The sequence below is a fragment of the Labeo rohita genome, chromosome 1 (assembly GCF_022985175.1).
Source record: "Labeo rohita strain BAU-BD-2019 chromosome 1, IGBB_LRoh.1.0, whole genome shotgun sequence".
NCBI classification, from domain to species: domain Eukaryota; kingdom Metazoa; phylum Chordata; class Actinopteri; order Cypriniformes; family Cyprinidae; genus Labeo; species Labeo rohita.
This window is the reverse complement of record NC_066869.1, coordinates 50104594-50115817: the sequence shown is the minus strand read 5'-3', so window position 1 is coordinate 50115817 and position 11224 is coordinate 50104594. Positions and strand designations below refer to the sequence as shown.

At 42.2% G+C, this 11224-nt stretch overlaps 2 protein-coding genes across 2 annotated transcripts; both read left to right on the top strand.

The window, feature by feature from the left end:
* Positions 1-905: 905 nt before the first annotated feature.
* f7i (coagulation factor VIIi) lies at positions 906-4696 on the top strand. The gene is made up of 8 exons (XM_051100074.1): positions 906-1069; positions 1252-1415; positions 1519-1543; positions 2881-2994; positions 3078-3215; positions 3381-3484; positions 3566-3686; positions 4027-4696. Exons 1-8 carry the CDS (start codon positions 1012-1014, stop codon positions 4650-4652), a joined length of 1350 nt encoding a protein of 449 aa, XP_050956031.1. The 5' UTR covers positions 906-1011; the 3' UTR covers positions 4653-4696.
* Positions 4697-5294: 598 nt separating this feature from the next.
* Positions 5295-11111, top strand: f10 (coagulation factor X). Its single transcript, XM_051099950.1, has 8 exons — positions 5295-5462; positions 5692-5852; positions 7347-7371; positions 7461-7574; positions 7664-7795; positions 7864-8156; positions 8264-8381; positions 9652-11111. Exons 1-8 carry the CDS (start codon positions 5402-5404, stop codon positions 10269-10271), a joined length of 1524 nt encoding a protein of 507 aa, XP_050955907.1. The 5' UTR covers positions 5295-5401; the 3' UTR covers positions 10272-11111.
* Positions 11112-11224: the final 113 nt, after the last annotated feature.

Below are 11224 nucleotides of genomic sequence, written 5' to 3'. Positions count from 1 at the left end.
CCCGCCCTGATGAGCTGTGACGGTCTGACCGCCATTGGATCGACTCCTTTGCAGGGAAAGACAAGAATGTCTTCGATTGAGCGACTGAGGTGTTTTGTTGTTGGACGTAATAATGACCATAGCAGTCGTCATTTACTCCCGGCAATCTACGTAAATGCGTCTATGTTTGTGCGAATCATCTGTGATGCAGCTTCACCTACAGCAGACGTGAGTATAAGAGCTTTATGCATCTTTGCAAATTGCTTTTCTTAATAATGTGCTAGTTAGCTAGTTTCGTTAAAACCCTAAAGAATCCTGTCAACGACTGCAGAGCTGCAGTAAAGCGCAAGAGCAGACTCCATATGTTCAATTTTATTTTTTTTACAAATGTGTTCTAATTTTGCATGCTCAAAGTCTAGTGTGACCACAGCTTTAAGAAAGGATCTTTAAGAAATCTGATAACAGGTGTTGATCACAGGAGATCAGATTCTGATCAGATTCCCAAAAATGCAACTAATAACAGGGGAAAACTGATAGTAACACCAGTCAATTTTGTCTTTGTGGGGACATATTTGGTCCCCGTGAGTTTATAAATCAGACAGAATGAAGCTCTGTGCCTGTAGTTTCGTGTGGGGGGTAGATTTAGGTGTAGGGTTAGGATAAGGAGATAGAAAATACAGTTTGGACAGTAGAAAAACCATGATGCCTATGGAATGAACCCATAAAACATGAAAACGCCACGCGTGTGTACGTGTGTGTGTGTTTACTGTAGATGACAAACATCAGGAAAAAATATTTTCTATTAGTTACGCTTTGACTAATTAGTTATTTGTTCTTTCCAACATGAAAATGTCTGTATGGGACTTTTAGATCAAAGCCTGAACAAAAATAATTGTACTTACTGTGTGTGTGTGTGTGTGTGTGTCTGACTGAATCTCGTGAAAAGCCTCACAGCGGATCAGTGCAATCTGCAGCCCTTTGCTCCGGATCGAGCGGCTCAGTGTTTCAGTAACTCGGTTTCCGCCGCTGAACATGAACACTCGTGCTGTTGTGTTGGTGTTTGTGCTGATATGTCACGGATCCGACGGCGGTAAGTAGACAAAACAACACTGAAAAAACTGCGAGTGACGCGACACGAATGAGAACTCTCCCGTTATAAAAGACTCTGTGTTCTAACGGGAGTGTTCGCGTGTGTCGCGTCGCTCGTTTGTCGTTAAAGTGAGTCTTAAATGATTCGCGTATCAAACTACCTTCGGTTGCCGGTGTTTTCAGTGTTTCTTGATAAAGATGACGCCAGCTCGGTGCTGCAGCGCGTCAGACGCGCCAACTCCGGCTTCCTTGAGGAGATGAAGCGCGGGAATCTCGAGCGCGAGTGCGTCGAAGAAACCTGCGACTATGAGGAAGCGCGCGAAGTGTTCGAAGACGACACGAAGACGGTACGTTACTCATCATTTTATTATTTTATTTAATTGATTTATTGTATTTAAATGTTTTCATTTTTATTTAATGCTTGTGAATTTGTTTTGTTCTCTTTTGCAGAAACAGTTTTGGTTGAGTTACTCTAGTAAGTTTATGTGACGCCCCCCACACCTCTTTTTTTTTAAACGTTGAACATTATTATTTATTAGTTTTTAGTGCAGGTATGAAGAATGAAACCTGTAATGATAAAATGGCTAAAATGCAGTATTATTCAGGCCAGGCCTGTAGTTAGCAATGGCACTTTGTAAAGAAACGTCGCGCCTGCGCACACAGCTGTAGACTGAACACGCAATGCACATGCGCGCGTCCAAAACGTGCACTTCAAAATGTTAAAAAGTTTGCGTTTTCAGTCCCCCAAAAATCATTATGTAAATGAATGTCCAAAACTGTTTTTAGTTAAAAAAGGTGTCATGTAAACACCCCTAAAATTCTCCAGCTCTTTAAAGTCAGGTGGATTCTGATTGGCTGTCAGTAGCTGCATTTCCATTACCCTGCAAATTGCACCAATTGAAAATATGCATAATGGAATAGCTTGTAGCTCATAATTTTTAGCTTGTAGGTTCGAAAAAGGAATATATGCAAAACTTTTTTTCACATTTACAGGTCACCTGGCGTACACAAGAAAGTCACATGATCATTCTTTATTGTACTATAACCTCCAAAAAACAAGTATAGCTCTCAAGTATAATGGGCTTTCCTTGCCATTAATGCTTAGACAACCCCGTATTTACACTGCACACGACTGTGGTGCATTACGGCTCCAAAACGGCCACCTATTACTCTAGTCAATGCTTGAGTTTGTACCAGCTGTGCTGCAGCACATTTCACAAGCGCCCCAGAAGAGTGTCCGCACCGCTTCACTACAGGTACACTCATAAGCCTCCTTCGATTAAGAAAAAACGACCAACATCTATTGCCATGACTTATTGCGAGAGGAAAACTTTATGTTTTAGTTGCATAACATCGGTTAATGGAACCACCGTCATCTCGCAATTCTTTTATCAACATTTATAAAATATCACAAACGTTTTGTGCAAATCTGTAATAGAAATGCACCTAGTGTTTTTACTGTTCATCACTTGTTTTATAGTTCTTTTTTGGACTTTTATTGGAGCAATTATTAAAACTTTAGTTATCTTAATCGTTATAGATTTGGTTCTTGCTGAGGGCGGCCACTACTGTAACAGTGACTGTGGTAAATATGGACACTCTTCTGCAGGACTGTTTTGATTTCATTAAAGATGATTACACGTACTTCTGGATGACAGGAGTATTTATACACCAATATTTAAGTCAAAGGTTCTGTTTCTTCTAAATGAGTTTGTTTCAGCTCAGTTCAGGATGAACTTTTTTTTTTTAATGTAGCTGTTATCTCATGTCAATGCTCATATGATTTTGTGCACATTTTTATGTATAAATAAGATAAGGAGCCCTGCTTGACCAATCCGTGCAAGAACAATGGCACATGCATCTATCTGGCCAACACCTACTACTGTCTGTGTCCGGAAGGCTTCGAGGGCAAATACTGTGAGAAGGGTACGTGAACATCATGACACGTGTGAGACAGCCACAAGCGTGTTCTTTGGTGAAACCTCATATAACGTCGATTTGGCTGGTAGGGTTTGAGGAGATGCTGAAGTGTCAGTATGTGAACGGAGGCTGCGAGCAGTTCTGTGACGATTCCGGACCCAGACGCACATGCAGCTGCGCCGCGGGATACGAACTGGGAGCTGATGGGATGTCATGTGTTACTGCAGGTGGGAAAAGTCCTGCGTTTAAAAAAAGACCAAAACTTTACAGACCTTCAGATTTCTCCAAACTAACAAAGTATTCGAAGTACACAAGGCATATAAAACTTTAAAACTCTAACAGGCAAGCTTCTGTTGATCAAGCATTCCAATGTGTTTTGTGTGCATCTGCAGTCGAATATCCATGCGGAAAGATTCCACTTCAGAAAAACACTGTTTACTCCCAAAAACAGTTTGTGGGTGGAATTCACTGTCCTAGAGGTCACTGTCCTTGGCAGGTAACTGTAAAAGTGCACGTCGCCTCGCAGCATCATGAGAATGAGCGACTGAATGACTGATAAGTGTATTATTTGTCTCAGGTGTTGATAGATTATAATGGTGAGAGTCTGTGCGGAGCGGCTCTTCTGGACGATAACTGGGTGGTAACCGCTGCACACTGCGTCCATCACAAGGACATAAAGCGTTTGAAGGTCATCACAGGTATACGAAGTGTTTCTGTCGTTCTGGGTTGTAAAGTCCAGTAAATGTTACTATTAAAAGTAATGCATTACTCCCTAAAAAAGTAACTGATTATGTTACTTTTGCGTTACTTTAAAATCTGGGCTGGGGTTACTTGTTTGTTTTTAATTTAAAAAAGTTATATTGCTGGCAAATGTAAAAGCCTTTTAACACCAAAAGTGAAATAAATAAGCCTCAGGCATTCTGGATTGCATGATGAATAGCGTACAGAAGAAGACATTTCAACAGTCTCAACACAGAAACACTGAAACATGAATGTTATTGTATCCGGTCTTGATGCAGTGAGTTGGTTTGTCCTCAGGTGATCATGACCTGGACGTGATGGACGGCTCGGAGGAGGCGTATAATGTCGCTCGTGTGGTCATCCATGAGAACTACGACCCCGTGTCACTCGATAGCGACCTGGCCCTCCTGCAGCTGAGCGAGGAAGCCAAGCGCTCCGCGTACGCCGTGCCCGTTTGCCTGCCGACGCCACAGCTGGCGCAGGGCGAGCTCGAGGCCGTCCGCTTCCACGCGCTCAGCGGATGGGGCAAGCGAACCGTAGGGGACAACATCCACCCGTCCAAAGGCCTCGAAGCCCCGTCGTCCTCCACACTGCAGCGGCAGGCCGTCCCCCTGTTGCCCGCAGCGCAGTGTGCAGCGAAGAGCGGCGTCAACGTCACCGCAAACATGTTCTGCGCGGGTTACGCCGAGGGCGGCAAGGAGTCCTGCAGGGGACACGACGGCAGTCCGCTCGTCACCCGCTACGATGGAACGTCCTTCCTGACGGGCGTCGTGTCGTGGGGTAAAGGCTGCGATCAGCCGGGGTACTATGGGATTTACACCAAAGTGGCCAACTTCTTGAAATGGCTTGAGACGGTTATGAAAACCCCCGTCGAGCAGCTGAATATCAGCAGGTCTCCAGTTGAGCCGACTGCTCACAATTAACGTCTCTAACAGAGATTTGAAATAAAACAATCAGTTGTTTCTGAGTTGTCTGAGTTTGTCATTCATGCATCTGATCCTCATGTTGGTTTTAGAGATCGTTCAGGTGTGTTTGAGGGACAGTTAGGCAGTCATTAACTGAAACAGCATTGATTTTCTTGCGCAGATGTTGCTCCAGTCTAATCATACACCAGATGTGACCCCGTGTAGGGTCAGATGTCAGACGTTCTGTATGTTTTTGTGTATGTTATATTCATCTGATAAACAGATATGAGGTTTAGATATTCCCATAAAAGAGAGTTAACAGCCTTCATCTCTGTGATCTTTAAGAGGACAGAAATGTTCACCAGTTATCACCAGCACTTTAAGATCATTTGCTTATGTTATTCCACATTTGTAAGTCTTGTTGGATAAAAGCATCTGCTAAGTGAATGCATGTATGTTCTGTTTGAGAAACAAAGTCAAGTTACTCCCTGCTAAACGTCCGCTTGCTGCGGTTCTCAAATCTCTGAGTTTGTGTAGAGAACATGAAACGAACTCATCCGAGAGGATTCGAGTAGTTTCATGACCTCTACACTGAAATATCACACGTGTCGTGAGTGTAAACGTTGCTGCTTTTCACTTTGTCCTCTTGTCAGTTTCTCCTCCCCTTGTTCCTGTGTCTCTCTCCCTCCCAGCGTTCAGTACATTGACCTTCTGTCTGTTTTCTGACGATCCTCTAATGTGAAAGAGCTGAACGCTGACAAACGACAATGTCTTGGGTCTTCTGGAATTTTCTTTGCTTGTTTCTAATACACTGTGTGAGTGCTGAAGGTGAGTGCGTCGTCTCGAACGAACAGACTGAAGCTTCAGGACGAATCGTATTTCTCTGTTTCTGTCCTGAAGATTTGTTGTTTAAGGCCTAATCAATGTCAGAGTGAGTTTGACCGTGCTAATGATCAGGTTTGGGTTATTTCACAACACTCGGCTCTTCTTCTGCTATCAGTCTCTGGTGGAGGGAGGTTTTTTTGATGATGATGATGATTAAGATGTGTTTCTCCAGTCTTCCTAAACACTCGAGATGCCAGTCAGGTCCTGAGCCGGCGTCGGCGCGCCAACACCATGTTTGAGGAGCTGAAGAAGGGAAACATGGAGCGCGAGTGTATTGAGGAGCGCTGCAGTTATGAGGAGGCCAGAGAAATCTTTGAGGATGTTAAAAAGACGGTCGGTGGTTTGTTTGTTCATTTTTAAATATTTAATCGGAAACGCTGTACCACCCCAGGCCCAAAACACCAGAGTCGTAACGACCGCTGACATTAGCTACATCTCAATCCACCTACTTTTTTATGCAATTTTTGGTATATACTGCATTTTAAAAAATGCTGGACGTAAACACCAAGATGTGCATCAAAATTGAGCATTAAAAACTCACATGCTCAGTTAAGTTAGTATCTGATAAAAACATGCACAATGAGTACAATGGAAACATCAAAAAAGTCATGTGACTTTGCCTCAACAGATCATGTGATTGGACAACTGAACGAACCATCACACCGATCTCATCGCACACCATCTCTACTATTGTTTTAATAATACTGAAGTGCCTGAGCCAATGTCCTTCATCAAAGCGATTTAGCATGAACATCTCCGTAACTGTCTCATATGATTGCGTTTCCAAACATCAGGCAACCAACGCAAAATAACACGACAGCGTTTGTTCCTGCGTCTCATCTGGCACATTTACAATGTAGAAAAAAGGGCCACAGTTTTACCGGTTGCAGCAACATTTTATTATTGATATTTTGCACCAGTTTCCCTTGTGAACGTGGGATTTGCAAATGTTTTATGCAATATTCTAATTTTGTGCATAAGTTAAATTCACAACATAGCTAGTGATGGACACGATTACTTCAGTATTCACCATTTAGAATGTATCCACTTGTAATATAAGTAAACATATTAAAAACATGTAGTAAAAATATTAATAACCAATTCTTTTACAAAACATGTTTTCTGTCAAAACTATAATCAGTGTGAATTTTCCCATAACAGAGTTAAACTATTGAACGTGATTTGACCAATACAAATACAAAAACACTGATCATGACTGTACGATATTTTGATGAAAATTAGATTTTTTGCTATTAAAATGTGAGCCTGCACAACAAAACCAGTCTTAAGGGTCAATGTTGAAATTGAGATTTATGGATCATCTGAAGGCTGAATAAATAAGCTTTCCATTGATGTATGGTTTGTTAGAATAAGACAATACTTGGCTGATATACAATCTAGATCTATCAACCAAAATCTGGAATCTGAGGGTGCAATAAATCAAAATACTGAGAAAATCTCCTTTAAAGTTGTCCAAATGAAGTTCTTAGCAATGTGTGTTACTAATCAAAAATGACGCTTTAAAATATTTACAGTGGAAAATGTACAAAATATCTTCATGGAACATGATCTTTACTGAATATCCTAACGATTTTTGGCATAAAAGAAAAATCAATCATTTTGACCCATACAGTGTATTTTTGGCTGTTGCTACAAATATACCCGTGCTACATACGACTGGTTTTTTGCTCCAGGGTCATAAATATCCAGATGTGAAAGCATGAGGTCTAAGTTTTATTCCAATGAAAGCAAATGTCAAAATAAATGCAGTTCGAAGTGCACGAGTGTGTTCATGTCATCTGATGGATGTGTTTTGTTTTCTCTCAGGAGGAGTTCTGGCACGTGTATGTCGGTGAGTCTGCAACGATCCAACGTTTCCGTTTGGTTTTAACGGTGAAGTAAGTCTTGATACGAGCGCTTATGTGTTCGGTGTTTGTTCAGATGGAGACGCGTGTTTGTCCCACCCGTGTCTCAACGGCGGCGAGTGTAAAGATGCAGTCGGGCCGTACACGTGTTACTGTCAGCAAGGCTTTAGGGGCTACAACTGTGAGATCGGTAAAGAGCCGCATGATGTTCAGTAATCGCACAATAGAGCGTCAGACCATCAGCAGCGCTGAGTCTCTCTCCTGTGTGTCCCGCTGCAGTTATTCCTGCGCTCTGCGAGAGCGAAAACGGAGGCTGCGATCATTTCTGCAGGGTGGAGAAGAACAACGTGGCCTGTTCGTGCGCTAAAGGCTACCAGCTGGCCGCTAACGGGAAGTCGTGTCAGTCTCAAGGTACATGGCGTTTTGATTCCGAGCGAGATGCTGCGGTTACCCTCAGCTTAAAGACTTTTCTGTTTCAGATCCTTTCAAATGTGGCGCCGTTTATCCTCCGAAGACCAGAAGCCTCTTAAGCACCTTACACATCAACAACACCAAGAATGAAGAAGAAGAGGAGACACAAGCCGAGACCACCGTCGAGCCTGTCGTAGTCACCACGAAACCTCCCGTCAACGAGAGCGGCAGCATATTCGGCTTAGTCGAGCAGGAGAGCGTGGATCTGATGGAGGAAGAACCCATTCTGCCTGTATCCTCTGGGGGAGGCCAAAGAATCGTAAACGGTGTGGCTTGTTCTCCTGGAGATTGTCCGTGGCAGGTAGAGACTTTTAATTGAGTTCTTCTCAGTTTTGCTCTTCTTTAGCAAGAAACTTTACTTTGGAAACGTGAAATATGCCCGTTTGAATGTGTTGCCTGTTCTCTCAGGCTCTTCTCATCAATGAGGACAACATCGGCTTCTGCGGCGGCACCATCTTAAACGAGTACTTCGTCCTGTCGGCCGCTCACTGCATGAACCAGTCGCTCTCCACCCGGGTGGTTGTAGGTACGACCTTTCAAATGAACACCAGCAAATGCTGTCTTGACTCTTTGCACTTTCAAAACTTCACCATTTGTGATCCTGGATCACAAAACCAGTCTTAATGGAGAAGTTCACTTCCAGAACAACAATTTATAAATAATGTAGTCACCCCCTTGTTCACCCCTCCAAGATGTTCATGTCTTTCTTTCTTCAGTCGTAAAGAAATTATGTTTTTTGAGGAAAAAACTGATATGGTGCTCTGAGTTTGAACTTCCAAAATACAGTTTAAATGCGGCTTCAAACGATCCCAAATGCGGTTGTAAATGATCCCAGCTGAGGAAGAAGGGTCTTATCTAGCGAAACCATCGGTTATTTTCATACAAATAATACAATTTATATACTTTGTAATGCCAAACGCTCGTCTTGTCTTACTCTGTCTGGACTGTTTTTGTTCCGGTTCATGACAGTTAGTGTTTGTCGAAAAACTCCCATCTCATGTTCTTCCTCAACTTCAAAATCGTCCTATATCGCTGTTTTACCTTTTTTGTTAAGGGTGTTTGATCTTCTTTGCATCTTCACTTTGCGAAGACTGTGTCTGTACTTCTGCAGCAATGTAGGATGATTCTGAAATGATTTTGAAGTTGAGGGAGAAAATACGATCAGAGTTTTTCGACATACCCTAACTGTCTTGAGTCAGAATACACAGAGTTCAGGGAGAGAAAGACAAGACGAGCGTTTGAGATTAAAGAGTATATAAATTGTATTATTTTTATGAAAATAACCAATCGTTTCACTAGATAAGACCCTTCTTCCTCAGATGGGATCGTTTGAAGCCGCATTTAAACTACATTTTGGAAGTTCAAAATCGGGGCACCCTATCAGTCCATTATATGGAGAAAAATGCTGAAATGTTTTCCTCAAAAAACACAATTTCTTTACGACTCAAGAAAGAAAGACATGAACATCTTGGATGACAAGGGGGTGAGTACATTATCTGTAAATCTTTGTTTTGGAAGTGAACTTCTCCTTTAAGTATCACGGGTATATTTGTAGCAATAGCCAACAATACATTGTATGGGTCAAAATGATTGATTTTTCTTTTATGCCAAAAATCATTAGGATATTAAGTAAAGATCATGTTCCATGAACATATTTTGTAAAGACTGCTGGGGTCTTTTTCTAAGAAGAAACATTATGGAGAGTTCAGAAAAGTCTCCATCTACCCTCACGAACATTGAGGAGAAATAACTGAGATATTAGACAGATCTCACTCCTGTTCGTGTCTTCCTCTCAGGTGAGTACAACACGTTGGCCAACGATGGTCATGAGGCGACGCACGACGTGGACGAAATTCTGATTCACAAGAACTACGTTTCCGACACCTACCACAACGACATCGCCCTCATCAAGCTCAGCAATCCCATCAAATTCACCAAATTCATCATCCCCGCCTGCCTGCCGGAGCGCGAGTTCGCCGAGCGCGTGCTGATGCTGCAGGAGGACGGTTTGGTGAGCGGCTTCGGGCGCGTGCGCGAGGGAGGCCTCCAGTCCACCATCCTGCAGAAGCTGACGGTGCCGTACGTCGACCGCGCCAAATGCATCGAGTCCAGCAAGTTCAAAATCTCCAACCGCATGTTCTGCGCCGGATACGACCAGGAGGAGAGGGACGCGTGTCAGGGCGACAGCGGCGGGCCGCACGTGACGCGCTACAAAAGCACCTGGTTCGTGACGGGCGTGGTGAGCTGGGGTGAAGGATGCGCCCGGAAGGGCAAATACGGCGTCTACACGCAGGTCTCCAAATACATCACGTGGATCCATAACGCCATGTCCAAAGTCATGCCGCAGATGGAAGCGTCTATAAAACCCAAAGCAAAGCGGGAGCTGCTTCAGAAGACGCCCGTACGAAGAGTCTGACGTCAGAGTGAATTAACTGTCTTAATTCATGCTGATTCATCAATGACATTATTCATTCTGTTTGCCTTCATAATCTTTTACATGCATGTAATGCTGGTGCATTCAAGTCATGTCGGATAGATCGTTCTTACGAGTTGAACGCCAAAGGAAACTCAAAACTTTCTTTAATTCTTGAGCTAAGAGCATGAGTGAGAGAACATTTAGGATGCATTGGATGTAGTACTGTTCTGTATTGATGGTAAATCTGTTTAAAAGAATTAAATCTGATATACAGTAGTCAGTATTTGAACTGGATCAAAACCTTTCATCAAAGTTGCCCTAAAACCAAAACAACACCTGTTCGTGTCTTTGGACAACTTTGATTAACTTTTTTGATCCACTTCAAATGTGGACTACTGTATTTTGTCATTTAAAGCTGCATAAAATACTTTGACATGACAAAAATATATTACTATTTGAATATTTAAATTTACAGAACCATCATAAATGGTATAAAAATAATGAAATTATTGATGTTTTAGAAGTAGAGATAAAAAAAAACATGGATTTTATTGACCAAAGTGACTTGATCGCACCTGATGTCATAATTATGACTTGACTCGTAAATACAAACTTTCCACGAGGACTTGAACGCACTAAAAATTACTCCAGTTATGAACAATCTCATCAAACCCTCATTGAAAAAATGATGTTATTTCTAGCTAAATTAATCAAACGGTTTGTCAATGCTGTTGACTATCGTCCAAATGAGATGTTTCAGTTTTAATAAAGACGGCACAATTGATTTTTAAGCTTGTTCCTATCATATTCGTATCATATGAAATCAAAATCTGATTAGGAGATCTTTTATAAAACACAAAGAAAAGCAGGAATTGCTTCAGAAGACGCCGTGCAAAGAGTCTGACGTCAAAGTCAATGTGAATCAACACTATTTACTCTTGTCTTTATAATCT

Excerpts from the sequence above, each read along its gene's own strand:
- f7i (XM_051100074.1), top strand. The coding sequence starts at position 1,012 with ATGAACACTCGTGCTGTTGTGTTGGTGTTTGTGCTGATATGTCACGGA. Across the intron at positions 3,485-3,565 it reads GAGGTCACTGTCCTTGGCAG|GTGTTGATAGATTATAATGG; the intron begins GTAACTGTAAAA and ends TATTTGTCTCAG. Across the intron at positions 3,687-4,026 it reads GCGTTTGAAGGTCATCACAG|GTGATCATGACCTGGACGTG; the intron begins GTATACGAAGTG and ends GTTTGTCCTCAG.
- f10 (XM_051099950.1), top strand. The coding sequence starts at position 5,402 with ATGTCTTGGGTCTTCTGGAATTTTCTTTGCTTGTTTCTAATACACTGT. Across the intron at positions 8,157-8,263 it reads CTGGAGATTGTCCGTGGCAG|GCTCTTCTCATCAATGAGGA; the intron begins GTAGAGACTTTT and ends CTGTTCTCTCAG. Across the intron at positions 8,382-9,651 it reads CTCCACCCGGGTGGTTGTAG|GTGAGTACAACACGTTGGCC; the intron begins GTACGACCTTTC and ends TCTTCCTCTCAG.